Source organism: Rhinolophus sinicus, chromosome 1, assembly GCF_057876585.1.
Source record: "Rhinolophus sinicus isolate RSI-liver-muscle chromosome 1, RSI-T2T, whole genome shotgun sequence".
Lineage (NCBI taxonomy): Eukaryota > Metazoa > Chordata > Mammalia > Chiroptera > Rhinolophidae > Rhinolophus > Rhinolophus sinicus.
The window spans coordinates 170973598-170995576 of record NC_142501.1 but is presented as its reverse complement, the minus strand read 5'-3'; the positions used below and the strand labels follow the sequence as shown (position 1 = coordinate 170995576).

General features: G+C 34.1%; 1 protein-coding gene across 8 annotated transcripts in view; it reads left to right on the top strand.

The window, feature by feature from the left end:
• Window positions 1-21979, top strand: part of SNCA (synuclein alpha) — a 106475-nt gene that overhangs the window by 1356 nt on the left and 83140 nt on the right. For 6 of the 8 annotated variants that reach the window (XM_019741167.3, XM_019741170.3, XM_019741168.3 and 3 more), the window contains exons 2-4: window positions 1372-1517; window positions 10560-10601; window positions 16184-16326. In XM_019741167.3, coding sequence (XP_019596726.1) covers window positions 1397-1517; window positions 10560-10601; window positions 16184-16326 — 306 coding nt within the window. In that variant the 5' untranslated portion in view covers window positions 1372-1396. Of the gene's footprint in view, window positions 1-87; window positions 255-731; window positions 883-1371; window positions 1518-10559; window positions 10602-16183; window positions 16327-21979 lie in introns of those variants that run through there. The other 2 variants (XM_019741164.3, XM_019741163.3) reach the window with 2 other exon arrangements.

Sequence of the window (21979 nt, the reverse complement as noted above, 5' to 3'; positions counted from 1 at the left end):
ATCCTCTTGTGCGGGGGACGGGGAGTGGCTATTCGACGACAGGTTCGTGGGTTGCCTCCCATGCCCCTGGCCTCTCTTCGCTGGGTTGTGCTCACAGCGGCCTCCTCTGGGGACCATCCTTCTTCTGGTGCCGCCTCGGCCCTTCCCGTGCGCGCCTTACCCTCCCTTTTCCCATTCAAATAATATTTGGGAATTGTTTAAATTTTTTACGGGAGGGGGGTGGTATCGTAATTCTGAGGAACAGAGGGACTCGGGTAAGTACCTGTGGATCTGAATGGGCAGCTTTGGAAAGCCTGGAGAACACCTGGTGGGAGAGGAGTCATTGTAGACGCCTGGCAGGGGGGTTGGTGCTGCAGGCAGAGAGGACCCTCTCTATCTAGTTTAGGAGATGGGTATGTCCCTTTGGTAGCTTGAAGAAAGTAAGTGACCGGGCTTTCCTCCAGCTTTACATACTTCCCTCGTCTCGTCCTCAGAAGCTGAGAGGTCAGGCTGCTCAGGGAATCGCTTTTCCTTTGGGAAACGCAAGGATGCTGGATGGAGCGTGAGCATCCAACTTTACGTCTCTCTTATCTTAAATACCCCAGGACGCCCTCACGGTTCTCTCAGTACAGTAAACAACTACCTGTGTTTGGCAAATAATTAAATGGAAGTGCAGAGAGGGCAAGTCAACAGGTGGTAAGGGGTTAACAGGTGCGGGGTAGGGAGTAGGTTTACGCGCACGCGGAGAACACCCCATCCAGTGTCGCGGGAGTCTCTAGACAGCCGGCGGGTGTGAACAGGCGCCTGCTCCGTGTAGATAGCTGCGGGCGGGGGTGGATGGTCCCGGGGATTAGAGCGCCTGCGGTGGGCTCACTGAGGGCCTGAGGTTCAGCCACACCCAGGGTGAGTAGGTCTATTCCCCGCTCTCCCTGATCAACCTATTAGCCCTCTTCTTGGATTCATTTTAAGTGTCCTTGACCCCATGCCTCCAGCTCCCTTTCTTTCCCTGTGATCTATCTTCTAAACGTACTTCTAACTTTATACTGCCACCGTTTGGACCCTAGCAAGTTGAAAGAGGGGTCCATCTTTTCATGCACCTCCGCTTTGGAAATGCAGTAGGAACAGCTGAGATGATTCATCCTAAACCATGTTAGGCGGCTAGACTTTTACTAGCCAAGATGGATTGGGGTGCTAAATTTGTAATGGAAAAGCTGACAGAAAAAAGACAAAAAAAAAAAAAAGACTTCTTTTCTTTGTCTAAGGATACATTTAAAAGAGTCTCACGCTTTGGGGAGTTTCACTGACCTTTCAGGGGATTTCACTTTGGGTGGTTATAGTTTTGTTTTGTTTTACCCAAAAGTTCTCATTCAAAGTGCATTTTGTGTTCTCCAGTGTGGTGTAAAGGAATTCATTAGCCATGGATGTATTCATGAAAGGACTTTCGAAGGCCAAGGAGGGAGTCGTGGCTGCTGCTGAGAAAACCAAACAGGGTGTGGCAGAAGCAGCAGGAAAGACAAAAGAGGGTGTTCTCTATGTAGGTAGGTAAGCCCCAAATGCCATTTTGATATTTATTTATGACTGGTGGGTTAGGATAATTGACGGTCTCAATGGTGGTATTTCTCACTTGATTCATTTTTTCTTCATCACTTGTCAAAAGGATAGACTGAGTCAGAGATATGTGACTGTGTATTTTTGAGCTAATAGCAAAAAGTGGGTCTAATCTTTTGTTTTTCCAGATTATTGAATTTCTCAATAACACTTAGGACTTTTTTTGTTTCTTTTTAAAAATGTTTCTGTGCATAAATGACTATATTTCAGAGGATGTTTTTAAAAACCCAGTCTTTTAAAAAATAATCAATATTTTTAAGAACCAAAATCATTCGTGGGTCCTTGATTTCTTTTATTATCCGGAATAATATTTGCTAATTTTAGGGTACTTTTTTTTTTTTTAAATAAGACCTTGAAATGGCCACGGGATACCTAAAAAGAGATCTGCTATGGCCCGGAAAAGAAAAGGACAGAACCACCTTTGGGGGAGTTATTCCTGTGACCATTTGGCAAGCTAGAAACTAAGTTCAAAGGAGTGGTTGAGGGCTGCTACTAATATCTCAGAGACATTTATATAGTTCATTTATCCACTAATACATATAATAAATAATGAGGTTGTTGCTTATCATTTCTACCTGTTCCTAAATTCCCACCTTGGAGTATTCATGCGGACCCTGACTCTCTTTTTCTTATCTTGAACTTTTTTAGGTTGCGTGTTATTTTACAAACTTTAAATTCTTTGGGGGAAGGAATACACATATATACACAGTTATCCACAGGGACACACATACACACACTCAAGCACAGCCCATTCTGCCTCTCCTCTCCCCTCCTGAGTTTTTCCACATTCTCTGGTGGCCCTGGCCGGTAGCAGCAGTAGCCACAAGATGAGCAGAAAGGTGAAGGATGAACATATTAGGTATCATGCCTATCTGTGGGGTGATAGAAACCTACACTGTCTTTCTAACAGAGATGGGCTGGAGAAAAGTTATATTTAGAATGATTTTTATGAATGCCTCTCATATTATTATTTTTCTCACTGTTCATAAACTCTTCAATGTTGGTTGTCTTACCACAAATCTTCAGTTAAATTACTTTCTAGATCTGAAAACATATTTTTCAGAAAATCATTGAATTAAAATGTTACAAGAGAAAAAAAATTGATGAGTTAATTTCAAGTTTGTGTGTGTGTGTGTGTGTGTGTGTGTGTGTGAAGTGTGAATTATATCTTTTTAGATGGAATTTAGAATGCTGAATCAGTGACATGCAGCTAATTAGTATCTTTATATTTGTCTCCAGTTTTCCAAGTTGTGCAAGTACATGCTTGCAACTATTCTTTAGTCCAGTTACTTTATAACTTAGTAACTGTAAAGATTCTTTTATGATGATAACATTCACTCAGTTGGTTTGTAGTGAGTCCAGAAACTACTAAATATCAAATTACTGCATTGTTCTTTTCCAGGTAATAAACAGATTTTTATCATCTGGAATACTTATTTGTTTTCATTGTCAAGAATGAGTTTGGACAAATAAAATTTTATTTTCAAAAATTATTCTGTCATTCACTCTGAGGTTATTACATAAAATTGTAATTTGTTTACATGTCACATTAAAAAATCATGTTTAATATCTATCATGGTATTTAACATATAGTATGCTGTATAAATTATTTATTAGTTATGTTATGATGTCTAAGTAAAAGTTGACCTCAAACACAGGACTTAGGATGAGAAATGACCATGGGAATACACAATGGTATAGTTCAGTTGTTGCAACCTTTTTCTATAAAGGGCTAGATAATAAATATTTTAAGCCATGATATCTTTGTTTCATCGGCTGCTGTAGTGTGAAAGAAGCCACAAAGAATAATTAGTGTGACTGTGTTCCAACAAGACTTAATCTTACCAAACAGGTGGTCAGTTGATTTAGCCCATAGGCAATCATTTGCTGACTCCTGGTAAAGTAGAAAGAACATAAAGTTTCTCCTTTATGTCAGACAAACCTAAATTCTAGTACAACCAACACTACTTATTACCTTTAGGATACTGGGGAAGATACTTAACATCTCTGAATGTCACTTTCCTTGTTTGTAAAAACACAATTTTGATTAATGCAACTACCTTGCAGAGTTCTTGTGAGAATGTCGTAATTAAACAACATATGAGTAATAAAGCATACTGTAAAAAGATTAAACACATTATTTAGAGCAGTTTTAGATTCACAGCAAAATTGAGAGGAACGGGCAGAGTTTTCCCATGTACTCCCTGTCCCCAAACTTGCACAGCCTCCCCTATTAATAAATACACCCCCACCAGAGTAGTATATTTGTTACAATTGATGAACCTACATTGACACATCGTTATCACCCAGAGTCCATAGTGTATGTTAGGGTTCATTCTTGGTGTTATACGTTATATAGTTTTGGGCAAATGTATAATAACATGTATTCATCATGATGGTATCATACAGAGTAGTTTTAATGCCCTAGAAATCCTCTCTGTTCTGTCTATTCATCCCCCTCCCCTAGCCCCTGGCAACCACTAATCTTTTTACTCTCTCCATAGTTTTGCCTTTCCCGAATGTAATATAGTTGGAATCATATTGCATGTTGCCTGTTCAAACTGACTTCTTTCACTTAGTAATATGCATTTATGGTTCCTCCATGTCTTTGCATGGCTTATCAGCTCATTTCTTTCTAGCACTGAATAATCTATTGTCTGGATGTGCCACAGTTTATCCATTCACCTACTGAAAGACATCTTGGTTTCTTCCAAGTTTTGGCAATTATGAATAAAGGTGCTATAAACATCCATGTGCAGGTTTTTGTGTGGATATAAATTTCCAGCTCCTTTGGGTAAATACGACTGCTAGCTCGTATGGTAAGAATATGCTTTGTTTTGCAAGGTACTGCTAACTCTCTTCCAAAGGGGCTGCACCATTTTCCATTCCCACCTGCAATGAATGAGAGTTCCTGTTGCTTCACATCCTCACCAGCACTTAGTGTTTGGATTTGGGCCCTTTTAACAAGTGTGTACTGGTATCTCATTGCTCTTTTAATTTGCATTGCACTGGTGAAATAGCATGTGGAGAATCTTTTCATATGCTCATTTGCCATCTGTAAATCTTCTTTGGTGAGGTGTCTGTTCAGGTCTTTTGCCTATTTTATAATTGGGTTATTTATTTTCTTATTGTTGAGTTTTGAGAGTTCTTTGTATATTTTGGATAACAATCCCTTTTCAGATGTAGGTTCTTCAAACATTTTCTCATAGCCTGTAGCTTGCTTTATTATTATTCTTTAGGCATTGTCTTTCCCAGAGAAGAAGTTTGTCATTTTAATGAAATCCAGTTAATTGATTCTTTCTTTCCTGGATTATGTCTTTGTGTTGTATATAAAAAGCCATTGACATTCCCATGGTCACGGAAGTTTTCTCCTTTGTTATCTTCTAGGTGTTTTACATCTTATATTTATGGCTATGATTTCTTTCGAGGTGTGTGGTGTTTATTATTTATTTATTTGTGTGTGTGTGTGTGTGTGTGTGTGTGTGTGTAGGGTGTAAAGTCAGTATGTAGATTCTTTTCTCTGTCACATGGATGTCCAGTTGTTTCAGCATCATTTGTTGAAAGGACTATCTTTGCTCCATTTGTATTGCCTTTGCTACTTTGTCAAAAATCAGTTGACCATATTTATGAGTATGTGGTTCTATATTGGGGCTCTTGTTCCATTGATCCATTTGTCTATTCTTTTGTCAATACTACACTCTAGCTTTATATTAAGTCTTGAAGTCAGATAGTGTCAGTTCTCTAACTTTGTTCTTCTTCAATATTGTATTGGCTATTCTGGGCCTTTTTCCTCTCCACATAAACTTTAGAATCTGTTTTATGTATATCCATAAAATAACTTGGTGGGATTTTGATTGAGACCGCATTGAACTATAGATCAAATTGGGAAGAAATGACATCTTGACAATGTTGAGTCTTCCTAGTCATGAACACAGAATATCTCTATATTTATTTACTTCTTTGATTTTGTTCATCAGACCTTTGTAATTTACCTTATATAGATTTGTATATATTCTATTCAATTTATACCTAAGAATTTCATTTTTGGGGTACTAATGTAAGTGGCGTTTTGTTTTTAAATTCAAATTCATCTTATTCATTGTTAATATATAGGAAAGTAGTTGACTTTTATTTATTAACTGTGTATCCTGCAACCTTGCTATAATCACTTATTAGTTTCAGGAGGGTTTGTTTTGTTTTGTTTTGTTTGTTGTTTTGTTTTGATTCTTTTGGATTTTCTACATAGACTATCATGTCATCTGCAAATAAAGACAGTTTTATTTCTTCTTTCCCAGTCTGTATACTTTTTATTTCCTTTTCTTGTACTATTGCATTAGCTTGGATTTCCAGTATGATGTTGAAAAGGAGTGATGAAAAAGGCATCCTTGCCTTGTTCCTGGTCTTAGTAGGAAAGCTTCTAGTTTCTCACCATGAAATACGATGTTAGCTGTAGGATTTTTGTAAATATTCTTTTAAGTTGATGGAATTACCCTTTATTTGTAGTTTACTGGGAGTTTTTATCGTAAATTTTATCAAATACTTTTTCTGCATCTATTGATAAGATCATGTGATTTGTCTTTTTTTAGCCTGTGGATGTGATGGATTACTTTACTTTTTGAACATTGAACCAGACTTCCATATCTGGAATCAATCCCACTAGGTCATGGTATATAAAATTATTTTTATACATTTCTGGATTTAATTCACTAATATTTTGTTGAAGATTTTTGTAATGCACACTTTTATGTATAGGAGCCATGGCTATTTTTATCAAATAAACTCTGCAACAGAATAATTACTTTGTCAACATATTTTCTTTTATCTTTTCATCCTTTATTACAAAACCTATTATCAATACTAGTTTGAAAGATTGGAAATGACTAAAAAATATTTTCTAGTTTCACTGTGGCTGAAGAAGTTTGGCACACTGTTTTCATAAACATCATGTAAAAAGTGATGTTATTCATTTATAGTATCATACTTTTGGAAGCTATATTTTAACTAATTGAAGAACTATCATAAGAATCAATGTTATTTTTATGATTTCTTTTCTCTTTTTGTGATATATGCAAATTTTCAATGAATATGCTTCAATTTAATAGACAAAGGTTCTTAATCAAATACCTCAGAAATTATATATTGCAAGTCAAATTCAAAAGCAGAAAAAAAATTGTTCTCTGTGTCTAATGCCAAGTACTACAACAGTAAAGGCAAGAAAATGACCTTCAAAAGTCTTCTAATGACACTTTTCCCAATAAGCATTGGTAGTCCCGGATGTGGATTAAAATCAAACTCTCAACTCAGGATATGCTTAACCTTCACCAGAAAGCCAACAGAACATGCACAACGACAGCATAGTTGAGTTCTTGTAACTCCTAGGCATTACTTCTGACATTTTCCACTCACAGTTTTGTGAAGCCATGTGAGAAAAGATGGGCTACATGTGGGCCATTTTAGCTCAAGAAAGCCATCAATTCTGGTGTTCCTTTGGCTTTTATAGTCACATAGCCACTTGGCACCTATTTTGGCACCTACATGTTTTCAATTACAGATTATTCATCAATTAAAAGAAGCAACCTTATCAAGACTCTCATTTATCTTGATTCAGGATACAGTCTGTGATTTAGCCAACAGTCAAATTCTTAGGTACTACTGAGGCAGAGAGGAAAGACCATAGACCAGTTGTTAAACGTTTTTTTCTGCTAGTCATTTTTTTACCATATGGGTAGGAAGGGGTGGCAGGTGGATAGTGATAAGAAATATTCTCTCAAGTACAGGCTGTTTTCACTAGACATAGTTCCAGGATACATGAATTTCAGTCACCACAGATAATTAAATAACACCAGTCCCTAACAACACAGTTGAAATTTCTGTGACCACAATACATAAACTGCGAGTGATTGCAAAAAATACAAACAGCTCTTAGCTCTTAGGTCACAAATCACTGCATAAATAACAGAAACCCACTGTAATCCATGATCAAATCACATTGCTTCTTTCAAAGTCTGTCGGTGATTGATTACTGCACATCTGCTAGTCAGTTCATGCAGAGAGCAAAACCTGTACTTGTGTTGCTGCCCTGTCTCCCAGTAAAAAATTCACACAATGTTCTATAAAAATGCATAATTGAAAAGGAAATGTGGCCCAAAAAGATGAAACTGCAGCAAAGAAATGAAGTGAAAAATGCTGGAAGTAAAATTTGTATCAAACATAAATTTATTTATAGAAGAAATAGTTGACTGGGAATGTTAGTACTGCTACAGTTCAAGAGATTCCTGAGGTGCAGCCAGATAAACTTATTGAAGGTGAAGGTCTCAACATACATGGAAAAAGTGGTTGTGATGAATAAGGTGAAGATATCCCAGAGGAAGTGGTGCCACAAAAACACCTCCATTTCAAAGAATAGTCAAAGACATGTCATGACATCAAAAGAATAAAGGATAACACTGTGGAAACTGCTCCACATTTACAAATTTTCTAAGGCTTAGAAAAGATGCTCTCTCCCTATAGGAAGTTACACGAGAACGAGAAGACAGCAGTGTTTAAAGTACTCAGTACGTCTTTTACAAAGAAATAAAACACTTTAATTTTCAGTGTTTTAAATTATAGTATACTAAGTACATATTAATTTTTCTAATGTTTTATTCCCCTGTACATTTATAAATGATTCAGAGAGTTTAGATAAAAAATATTAAAGGTCATGGAACAATTGTTTACCACTTAATTATTCTTCATTTTAATCATTGATTATTAATATTACTTTCCACAACTTCAACTCAGTTGGTGTACAGTCATTTTATAATCCTATGGGACTATACAAAATGAGCATTCCCTGCAAAGTACAAACACACATACCATAATGTACATATATATATATATATATATATACATATATATATATATATGTATATATATATATATGTAAATGTCTGTGTGTATATATATATGCACATATACATTTATATACATATGCATATATATATATACACATATATATATATATATAACTATCCTGTATTCTTTAACATATTTAACACTGCAATTTTCTTTATATGAACTTATAATTTGGTGATTTTTTCCCCGTTTTAAACTGCAAATCCCTTTACAAATATTATATTTAAATAATGATAACAGTATCACTTACTAAGTAATTACTGTACACCAGTTTTAAGACTTTTTTCTGTATAATTTCCTTTGAACTTTAACCGAATCGTGTATATTTTATTATATGGCGAAATAAAGATTTAAATCTGGAAATTCTGAATCCAGAGCCCACATTCTTAACTATTTTACAAAACTATAGATTATGTTTTATTTTAATTGACTTCTTTAAAGAAACTCAAATTGGAAGCTCTTAAATAAATATAAATTATTTTATTAAATGTAGAAACTTCCCTTGACTGTTTTATAAAATGGAAAATTGAAATATGATACAGGCAAATTTCACTTAATGCCATATTTTTATATTTTCATAAATATAGTTTATGAACATTTTCAATATGATCCTGTATATTTACTTAGAACATCTTTTTGATCATGATATTATTTAAATCATAAATACATGCTTGTAAATTTTAAGTAAATTTGGAACTAGAAAATGCCTTGGAACATTGTTTCTCAAATTTAATCCATGAGTTACCTGCATTAGGTCATGAGGGTTATTAAAAATGTAAATACCTGTGGCTAATATTTACTGAATATTTGAGGTTTTGACTCAATAGTCAGCATTTTTAACTTCACTCCCACCCAGTTAATTCTGCTGCACTTGCCAGTTGAAAAACCAGCTTCTTAGAAATTATTTAATTCATCTTATGTATTAATTTTACTGATAAGGAAACTGAGGCTCACACTTTTTGTTTTCAAATATGTTTACAGTTATTTCTAGCATACTTAGTAAGGGTTTGCAAAACTGCATTTTTAAACTTAAGATTGGTGACTATCTTAATATTTAAGTACAGGTTTCAATCATTTCCTACTTTTTATGTCCGCACTTCTTTATGTTCTTTTTATCTGATAGAACTGCATTATTTGACTTATTAGTTAGTTCTCAAATAAATTTCCAATCCATTGTTATTTTCTTCAAAAATATTTTATTAAAAAACTGGTATGAATTACACTGAAAAATCTAACATTAGAGAGCTTATGAAAAAAATTTTTAACAAACTTAGTTTTAATGACAGATGTTAATAAACTATTTGTATAAAAGTTGGTCAAGATTTCGAGAAAGATCCTATCTTGCCCCTCCTTGAAACTAGCATTAGTAATACTTGAATGATAAAATACTGCATTCCTTCTAAAGGTTTGCCTGGCTTAGTGGAAAGAGTATATATACAATTAAAGTCATAGAGATCTTAATTTGAATGTACTTGTAGTCAGTTATTAACTGTGCAACTTTCAATGAATCATTTAACTTTGATTTGTAATTTCTTCATATACATAATGAACATAATACACCTATATGAAATGGGTGTTACGAAGATCAAATAAAATGAGATGTAAAATGCCTTTTACATAATAGGTGTTCGAAGAAATGTTGATTCCTTCTTTCTCTCCCCCTTCTAGTTGTTTTTCATGAGTTAAGTAATCTCTGTTGTACTGAACTTTAGTAAAACTTCTACATTCTGATTCCAAAATCATCTTCCCATTCAGGCCCAGTGTTATCTCACTTTTTTCTTCTTCTCTGTATGTTGGTATGTGAAGTGGGACACCAGAGGATAAAAAATCAACATGTGTGCTAAAATCTTAATTGGTGAGAACCTCCTGTTAGCTTTGCTTTCTTCTATTCGTTATAGTGATTATCACATTTCCTTGGTTTAGGTTTTTTAGTTCTGAGGATATCTTTGCATATGGGCTTCGAAAGATTGAGATTCTTTTTTTTTTTTTTTTTTTTTTTGATTAGTTGTATTTAAAATTAGCTATCAGCAATATAGTCCAGTTTGAAATTCATGTTTTGAATTTGTTTGTTTTTATAGGCTCCAAAACCAAGGAAGGAGTGGTTCACGGTGTGACAACAGGTAAGCTCCATCAGCTTATTATATCCAGAGATGATGTTGAAAATATCTAATAATTGCATAGATCATTCAGAATGCAATTGTAATCAATCACTGTGTCCATAGAGGAGCATTCTAAAGGAACATCAACTTTGTAACCTTAATTCTTTATTAAATATTTTTAAATAAGTAAATATTTATTATAAATAAGTAAAACGCAATATAGTTAACTGTCAAGAATCATGACTCTGAATTTACCAGCTATGTGTAGTTTATAAAATAGTATAGTATTTTAGATGAGTATTCTGACCAACTTAATATTCTGGCAAACTGCTAACATAAACAACATGCAAGGATTGTGATTTTTCAAAGAAAAATCTCTTGTAATATACAGTAAAATATTATGACACTAAACTATATTAATCATAACATTTATTTGATGATTCAGAAGACATTTTAGGAAACACTTTTGAGATGATCAGTAAATTATTTATTGTATTTATCTCTATTTGGCCTAATTTCAACAAGAATTTAAATAAATCTATAAGACGATTATGAGAAAGAAACAGCAAAACTGATGAAAATTGCCATGGTTATGATAAGGAGGAGGAGGACGGTAGTCACAGAATAGAAAAAACAAAGGAGGACCAAAATTTGACTACATTAAGAGCCCATACCTGCTATAACCGAGTTTCATGTTGTGTGTACTTCAACCTTCCAGAGAAATGTGATAAAACAAGAGATATGATCAGAAATGTAATTCATATGATCAGAAAGCAATAAACATAATAGTGCCTCACAAAAACAACATATTTCTATCACTGAATTGTAAAATAGAAATGGGGAAAAATCAGAGGGGAGTATTAACAGAGGGGAGTATCGTATAGTATTAACAGTACTATACAATACAATAGTATTGTGGCTGAGACTGTAATCACTGGAGCCAGACCTCCTTGGTTCAAATTTCTGCTTACTTCTCACTAGCTGGGGATTTTTCTAAAAGAAGTAAGTGAATTAACGTATACAAAGCATCTAGAATACTGAAGGCAAATAATATGTATTATATAGGTGTTGTTTGTTACTTTATAGCGGACCTATCTTGAGCAGCATTTCTACAGCTAGTGGAGAAAAGTATTTCAATGACTATTTTATACATATTTTTGATGAAAAAAGAGGGTGTAAAACTAAATCAGAACCCATTGAAACTGATTTTGCTAGAAGCTAAGTTAAAGTATGCAGCTTACATTTGCTCTATTGCAATCCAGTATTGGACAAGACAAGTAAATTGCCTTTTAGGGAAACTTCCATAAATGTGATGTTATTAAGCATGATTTTAATAAGAATTAAATAGCATACAGTTGGAGACTACTATTTGAAGAGGGCCTACCTAAATTAACAGTATTCCATTCTGATAGTTGAAGGAGAATCTATGTTGGGAAAGTAGATATGCATGTTACAAGGTTAAGAGCCTGGGTAAAACTCAAAGAATACAACTAACACTATCATCTAACGGAGACTATGGAGATGGGCTGCAAGGATAACTACTGAAACAGTTAGAATTTTTGAGCCTTCTGAATGATAGTATGTAAAGTTGGGTTTGGGTATGTATTTGTGTGTGTGCGTGTGTGTGCGCGTGTGTGTGCGCGTGTGTGTGTGCGTGTATGCACAGCAACTGAAGTTTGAACAATAAGGCAATATTTTACAAAACATTGTCTGAAGAACGGTAGCCCACCAGCTTATGTTTTCATGGCTCTATAATGTTGGGAAACTTTGCATATTGTGTCTTTCTATAGCATATTAAAGAAACAGATTTCCTACAGTAAAGAATTTGCATAATTTAGTTTAAGCCATGGTTTCTCAAACTTATTTGACCTTTTTCAATAGTTACTAGGGTTGAATTAAACGAGTGTTGCCCAGAACACTATGGAAAATGCTGCTAAAATCTTTACAGCCATTGTACCAATCAAGCACCCTAGTACTAGTATAAATGAAAAATGTTGTCATAAACAGTCTGGCAAGAGAAATGTATTAGTATAAATCAGCTGCTATAGTACCATACCTCTTCCATATCAAATAAATGAATTACTTAATATGTTGAGTAGGGTTATAAAATTCCAAATTCCAATTATGAGGACAACTAAGTTTAAGATAATTACTCCAGTGGTTAAGGAGAGGGAGAACTGGTTGCTCATCATTATACTTGGTCTAAAGTTGTTATTATAGGTATATAATAAATGCTAAATAAATGTTATTTTTAGTTATTAAAAGTATGGAAATGAGAAACAATTATATAGCATACATTATCAGCTCATGTTAAAAGAAAACTTGCCCAATATTCATCCCATTAGCTATTTTTGCAGAAATATAGACTTCAGTAAATTTAGGTCATGAGTTTTCTACTTGTAAAACCAAGGGAAATAAATTTTCCCAGTTAGATAATCTCAAGATAAAATCCAGAAAACTCTATCTTAAACCCTGTTTTTTTATTTCAGGACATCATTTCACTTGTGAACTTAATGTATCACATTTTAGAAAATATGAGCGTGTACTTAATCTGGACTTATTGAATGGCATGTCTTTGAAGGTGCTTTAAAAAATAAATTATGGTGTCAGCTTATTCATTTTTTCCCCCTCATAAATGTATGGTGTAAAGAGATTTCTCTTGGAGATTTACTGAAGGCTGTGATCATAGAAATTTATTACATGATAATGAACACGGTTAACTTTTAACAAGTTATTTAAATTTCCTTGCTAAATCATTTTATAATATTAATTTATTTTTCTCAAATCTTTAATTTGTATACCAATTCAAAACTAGGCCTTCTTAGTTTTATATATATTTTTAATGTCAAAGGTTAGATTTGCTATATCCTAAAAGTTGGTGACACATTTCTTTCCAGATTTTTATTGTTAAGTTAAAGTTAAATATAAATCTAATTGTTGAAGTTAATGTATAAATTACAGATATATACAAAATTCCTTTTAATGCATTCAAAATTATTTATTGAATACCTACTATGAAATAATATAAAGAAAAATAAAACAGAATATGATTTTAATTTACTTAAAATACTCTGGTGGAAGTAGACAGACATACTGAGAAATGGATAATTATGATACAATGTACAAAATTCAATAGTAGAGATATATCTAAAATTTCATGGGACCATAGGAGGAGAAACAAGGTTTTTAAAGTGGAATCTGACATTAGTGGTAGGTTTTAACACCAGCTTAAATTTGCTGAGTAAAGAGACAGATAGCTAAGAGGGATGAAGGCTTCTGGCCAGATGGAGCTATATGAACCAAAACGGGAAAAACTGGTTCATTTGGAGGAAAACATAAGCAAGTTGAAATATACTAGCAGTTGGTTGGGAGGAAAGTTATTCTTTTTGATCCTGGTTATAAGATCTTTTCCTTTAAGAAAAAAAAAAGTTTTATTAGATGCAAAACATACTAATTTAAGTGTCTATTTTTCTTTTGTTTTTCACCCTTTTGTTTGGAAGGTCAATAAACAGAGAAACAGTACAAAAGGCCTTAATAGGGGGAAAAAGGAGCCAAGATTAATGGATAAACCACTTGATAAATCAAGTCCTACAGAAATCTTTTAAAATGTATCCATTATTGCTATCTGTACACTTTGTCATTTTGTAATGTAACTAATTTACTTATTTTTACAATGATAAAATCTAATGAAATTATAATAAAGTGCAAAGCACAGTTTACTGTACAATTTTCTGCACAGGAGTACATATACTCCTACATTAGATTAAGTTTTATTCATATATAAAGAATTATCTAGATATTGTAAAAATAAATTTTTGTGGCTGGCAAAAAAAATTGTGAGTCTGTAAAAAGGTCAAAATTTACTTTTGTCTTTGTGATTTTATAACAAAAATGTTCATTAGCAAACAAAATTTTCTACTCATGTTCTTGGGATAAAATGGCAGCTTGCACATAATTCACTATTTTTAAAGGATAAATATTCTTGAAATGTTTTAAAATATGAAATTTCCAGTGCAGCTTTTCACTGGCATTTAAATTGAATGTTGCCTTGTAAATAGCCATTACTCATTAGGAGGCAACAGCCATAGACCGGAAGTGGTAAAAGGCAACTATCACACAATACTTGAGGTGCACTCTTCCTGGTTTTAGACTCTAGGGCCTCTTTAGCTTCCCGCACTGCCTAAGACCACGGCATAAGCCTATCCATTCTCACAGACCACTTTAGCTTGCATGGCCTACATAGTCTATTCAAAACCACATTGCTTTGTCCGCACTGTTTAATCACTGGCCTCTCCCGACTGGTGACATGAAATCTGTATAATAATCAGGTGACTAGAACATAACATTTCACAGCTGACATAGTGTGATTCCTAGGGTTCCTCAGACCGCGATTTATCTAAAGAGGATGTATAGAAGCATAAGGCATAACAAGAAATCGTGTTTCTGTTTGCTTAAGAGAGACCCTGAGGAAGAGTATCATTCAAAACCCCAAATTTCTGAAACGTGGGGGAAAAGCAGACAAAAAATGGGTTTTGGGAGCCAAAAGAAAAGAAGGCAATCATTGCATAAATAGAGATAAGAGATGCAAGACCTAGGCTTTATCAGCACAAGTGTTACAAGGTTTAGATGAAGAGGGGTTGTTTCATTTCTGTATTGACCTTGAAATTATTAAAAGAGCAGATTCTCTTATCTTTTGCCGCTTCTTCACAGAACTCCTCATTTAATAGAAATAAACTGTTTTATTGGTGCTTCCTTTACTTGGTAATTGCATGGAGGTAATACAGAAAGATCAATTCAACAATTATATTGGCTAGTGTCTTGGATAATTTTTGATATAAGATTAAATTTCTCCTAAATCCAATCCCAAATTATTTATAATGTCTTTCTCAGTTTTTAACTTATTTCAAAAAATCTACTGGAGAACCGTATTCTATTTTGTTTTACGAAAAGAAATTTTAAGTGTGTTCAACAAACCTCTTCATTTTCCTACTTTACTTAATGTCTGGCTCCTTTGTTTCCATTAAAATTATTGAAAACCAATCTTATTATTAAAAACTCTCCTGTTTCAACTACCTGAAGTTTTATGGAAGATCAAAGCTCCCTCATAACCATCTCTTACTCTACTGTTTATATCTGATAGTGACGTATATGAACATGGATATGTCACGTGACTCAGAAGGTATGGTGAAAATGAACCTCTTTAGTGAGGTAAAAGAATTGACACTGAAATTGAAATAAGGAAACATTTCATGCCCAAGTCTGATACAACTGTAACTGTACCTGCATGCGTAGCTTTCTGCAAACTTTCCTTAACAAAATGGAAACCAAACCCAAATCACTCATGGATCTAAATTCATGATCATTAAATTTGAAGCAACTTTTAATAATTAAAACAAAATATTTTAACAAAGATTCAGTATTTGGCTGAACCACACTTATGTAGAAAGCTCTGTAGCTTTTATTTCTTCTGACTTTTCAGCTCTCTATGGTATGTGTATGTAAATAGAGCTGTTTAGAACTTGACAGCTAGTGGAAATAAAATTATTTTAAGTTTCTGTCTTTCCATCATCCCTTAATCTGTTGTTGCTCTTGATTTATCCCAGTGGCTGAGAAAACCAAAGAGCAAGTGACAAATGTTGGAGAGGCAGTGGTGACAGGGGTGACAGCAGTTGCACAGAAGACAGTGGAGGGAGCAGGGAGCATTGCAGCCGCTACTGGCTTTGGCAGAAAGGACCAGCTGGGCAAGGTATGGTTGCATGCATTTTATGTTACACTTGCAAGCCTGCAAGATCACAGTGCATTTTCATGCAAGGCACTTGACAGAATTAAAATGCTTACTTGGGGAGGGCTGACTGACCCTCCCCTCATTAAAATTAACTGCCTTTATATGGGTATTCTTTCTTGAGGTGGTAACCCAGATAAATGCCATGAAAAATATACAATAATCATGATTGTTTCATATTCTGGAAGAAAGTTAATGAAATGAATGTAATAAATGCCAAAGAAACAGTGACATTTCGGAAAGAATGGGTGCTTTCATATTAGCTATGAATCTTGGAATTTCTCTTTGTTGGAATATAGCAAATCACATTGTACCCAATCTCCAAATTTTCAAAATTAAGATCTTTTACTTGATTTCTTTATGATGACATCACCTACTAAGTGGCATATTTGCTTATCATATAAGAGTTTATTACCAAATATATGTTTGTGGGAACTGAGAGACTTAAAATGCATAACAACCAGAAATCATGGTTTTGGGGTGATTCGAGAATTCTCAGAAAAAATTTTACTTTTCATTTCTGGATGCAAATGTGACTCTTGTATGATTATATACAATATATTATGACTTTCATTTTAAACAGGTAAATAATAGAAAATAAGGTGTTGACTAGATGAAATTTTATAAATTTCATGACCGTAGCAGCAGAATGATTTTTGCTTTTTCCCTGCCACAATGGTCTCATTGCTATTCCTTGAAACAAATCAAGCATACCCTTGCCCTGGCTCCTCCCTCTGTCTGGAAAGTTCTTCCCCAAGGTCTTATATACTTGGCTTACTCCCTCATCTCCTCAGGTCTTCGTTAAATGACACCTTCTCAATGAGGCCTACCCTAACCTGGTTAAAATTGGAACCATACTCCTCACCTCTTGTATTCCTAATCTCCTTATTCTGTATTTTTTTTTCTTTTTTTGCCAAATCATTTATCACCTTTAAAAGTAAAAAAATCACTTATTTATTTTTTATGTATGTTGTTTATTTTATTTCTCCCTTTCTACAATATACGTGCCATGAGGGTAGAACATATTTACTTTGTCCACTGATATTTCACATGTCTAGAACAGTGCCTGACACAGTAGACAATTAAGGAATATTTATTAAATGAAGGAGGAAAGGAAGGAAAGAGATAAGTAAATAACCAGAGTGATCTTTAATCTGTGTCTTTAATAATTATACAGATTGTATAGTAAACGTGGCTATTCAACCATCCAAAAATTATAATCAAAATGATTTTGGACTAGATATACTGAAAATGATAAGAAAGTAGCTTTATTTGCTGGCAAACTGTGCCAGGCTGCCTCCATTCTATTTAATCCTATCTAGCAGGCCTACCATGATGGATTGTGAAAACATAGATAATGAAAAAGCAGGACCAAAAACCTGTGACATATTTAGATTTCATGGAATTACATTGTCTGGGGCAATTGATGCTCATTATGGAAAATCTAGACTGGACTTTTAGTGAAGCTAACACTTGAGTGTATGGTTGATGATGGTGGTACTCCTTGGTGCAGACTCTGCTTTTCAAATAATCTTATTACTTGTGCCAATAATTATACTGATTCCTATATTCTATCTGAAATTGTAATTACATTTTTAACCTTATTACATTGCAAAAGCTAGGAGAAATTTCAAATGTTAGTACAAAGATAATTAACCTGTTTTGTGTCCCAGACCCTTTTGCCAATCTAATAGAAGCGATAGACCCTCTTCCCATTAAAAATGTGCACTCTCATACACACACCAGAAGGCGTAGCGGGATCTCAGAAACCCACTGACAGACAGGGCCCATGATGTAGACCAATTCCCTGACTGTACAGATTAGGAAAGGGAAATCTACAGAGGGGAAGTAAGCAGTCCAAGGTAACATTGCCACTTCTAACAGACTAGATACCAGTAATGCTTTTCCGTCCATCAAAACATAGCTTCCTTTGGGGTTTTTATAAACTAAATTGTGGACCACCAGATTTAACTGGAAAAATTCTTTGCTTTAAAATATTAAGAAACCAGGAAAATATGTACCACACACCCCTCCCATCCCATTTAAAACATGTAACGTAAATTGCAAATCAGGCATAAAAGTGCTTTCTTTCTTACAAAAATTGGCTTGTTTTTTTATCCTTCTAAAACAGTGCTATTTATTTTAATTTTTAAAGCAGAAATCTAAACGATGTGACAAAATCAACCATTTGGAGATATTTCTCCTATGGGTACTTATAGGTGCTTACAAATTTCTAATATGAAAATAAAGCCATAAAACCTAGAAATGGCAGCATAGCTATAGAAGAAAAACATTGAACTGGGAGTTAAAATGGCTGATTTCCATCCCTGCTCTGTCACTATGAGGCTGGATGACCTTTTGCAGATCTCCTAAGACTCTTTCTCATATAATGAGGAAACTATACTAGAAAATTGTGTTAAAGCCCAACTGAACAATAAAATTCTGAGTTTCTATAACTTAAGGAAGACACCAATAAACTTCTTTCACTGTGGCCACATCTATGGGATGCCAAAAAATCTAGGAAGTTCAAATAAAATAATTGAATTCGTTCATTAGAAAATCTGAAATAATTTTATCATTCAAACTGATCAAAGTTATTCTTGTGACTTGAAATAAGCAATTTATTATTGTTTTAACCATTTGTTAATGACCCTATTGAGATACCCATTCTTCCTTCAAAAAATAATGCTTTTACTAACCATGTGCCAGAAAGTTTGCTAGATATTAAGGTTAAAATAATGAGAAAACCATACACTGGTTTTCTCTTCATTTAGCTTATAGTGTAGTAATAAAGATCAATAATAATCATCACACAATAAGTGTGTGATTTTTAACTGTGATAAATGCTATGGTGTACATAATGCCAACAATTATCAAAAAGATGACTTAACCCAGCTAGTGTGGGATAAGGGTAAGGGAGCGCATCACAATGGTTTCCCTGAGGAATTAACATTGGAGCTGATATCTTTAAATATATATATATATATATATATATATATATATATATATATATATATATATATATATATATATATGCAATTAATACACAAGCAGAAGTTGAAAGAAAAGCATTCCAGGCAAAAGCAAAAACAGGAGCAAACCTCATGTGGTAAGGGGCACCATGTGGAAATCAAAGAGGAATGTGGCTGGCACCAGAGGAAACAAGGAGGAAGAGGCTGGAGAGGTACGCTGGGACCACATCATAGCTGGCCATGTTAAAAATGTTAGTCTTCATTCTGTGAATAAAGGAACCTATTCAAACCTTTTATGCAAGGATGTCAGGTTATAGGTTCGCATGTTAAAAAAAAATGTCTCTGCCTGACTGTGAGGAAACAGATTGAAGGGAGGTCAGGAGGGTTACCAGGGAACAATTAGTGGGTTGTGATGGGAAGAGGAGATGATGGCATATACCAAGGTAATGGTGGGAAGAGGAAAGAAATGGATTAAAGACTATGTGGGAGGTAATATCAACAAAATTTGTTCATGCATTTCATGACGTTTGGGAGAAGAGGGATATGACAAGCAGGGCTACTAGGTGTTAACTTGCAGAGTGGATAAAAGTCTGTGCTAGTCTCTTGGTAGTTGGTGCTTCTCTTGAAGACCAGGAATACTGCAGAGGAGTGGCTGTGAGAGGGTTCAGACCTCATGACTTTTAAGGATATTTAGCCCATCACTCTCTGATTGAGGGGACAAAGTTTTCTTCCTTCCTTCCTTCTTTCCTTCCATCCTTCTATCATTCTTTTCCTTCTCTCTTCCATTTTGTATTTCCTTGTTTTGGTTTTTAAAACAAGAGCTCTAGTAGCTCATTTTTATTTTTCTCTTTTTATTTGGTAAATCTATTCCTTTGGGACATGCTAGGTTTGGTGTACTTTGTCTCCTTTTGATGTTAACATAGAGATATGAGATACCTAAGTATTTTTGTGACTTTGATCATATGAATGAAGCCGCCCTTAATAATACTTTCTAATTATTGGAGATTAAAGAACAAATAAGATATCTTGAATTTTAAGAATTTGTTATTCAAATGTTATTAGATCTATTTAATACTTCCAAATAGTAAATACATCTTCTGATCTACATTTTTATCTGCATGCACACAAGCGGTTATCAGCCACCTAATTCATTTCCTGAAGCTCATTCATTTGATGGGCATAGTAGACACAGATCACAAATGTATTGACAGAAATATTCAAGTTTTAAGTTCAAATAACCAGCGATAAAATTTGTTTCCCACTTCTACAGGGAACAAATGAATTCTTGTACCAAGAATATTACATAAAGAAAGTTAATTTGAATAAAAGTTGCTCTGTGGTGCCACTATGTTTACAATATACAGCTAGTCACTAGAACATTTGCTCAATCTCAATCCCTCAACAGTGTTTTGCATGTGGCTCAGCGCAAACACTTGCTGAACAAATGAGTGTTTCTCTCATGCTATCTGTACTGCCCTAGTAGAGTTGGATTCTCAGTGTCCCTGAAGTTTATATTTTTATAATTTTCTGGGTTTACAGAGAGTGAAAGTCTTGAGTAAACTACAAAGCCACTACCTGACAAATAGTACGCAGTCAGCTTAATTATCACATCCCATTTAGGCACTGGCCAATTTACACAGAGGTTGATAGTTTTCGTGCAAGAATTAAGCTTGAAATATTTATTGCCTCAGCTACTTGAAATATTCAGGTTTATGCTTGTTTGTTTTTGTTTAGAATCAGAAAAAAATTCCTAAAAGTGCCATTTTGAAAAAATTAGATCAGATTATAAAGAATTTTTACTTTCCCCAGCACAGGAAATGTTGATTTCAAATGGATAGATGCAGGCATACTATGTAATCCCACCATAATTCACAAGAGGGTAGCCAACCAAGTGTGTGCTAGATGAATAAAACAAAGCAGGGAAAGTAAAATGTCATGTTTGACATTATGATCCATAACATTTAAGAATCCTTCTACTTACTTCCTTTGACTTACCAGAGCTATCATATTTAGCTTAACACAAATTTATTTTTAAGCACTTGAGTGTTATGGACCTTCTGATTAAATGATTACAGATGATGGATATTGCCATCACCTAACTCATTTTATGTTGATTTCACAAATAAGTCAAAGGTCACAGATAAACTTTCAGATTTCTTTGAAGAAGCATACACAGGTCATAGGCATAATCTTATTATTTATAAGAAGGTAATAATAACAGATGTCAAGATTAGTAACATATTTTAGTTTATAGTAAACTTTCTCCTTAAATGTTTAATAACATTTTTGTCCCAAATGGTTAGAAGTTTGATTCTTGCCTTTGTGCTTGACCTCAGAAGATAACCAACACCTAAACTAAAATCTTTGTGGCACAATGAATTGCCTGATTTGTGTTTGTGGTGAGAGAGCCATATATTATTAATAGCATTGTAATCTTAGATTAAAGCACAATGTAGTAATTAAAGAAAAAACCCTAACTGACCTAATTGATTTGGTTCAAAATATATATAATCAGTAACATTTTGCCACGTGGTATGTAAAAATCAATATTTTACAATCATATGAGTGTCTACTAATGCTGCACACACTGTCTCCACTTAGAAATACATCCATTATGATGGGCTTTCTTTGTATCTGATAATATT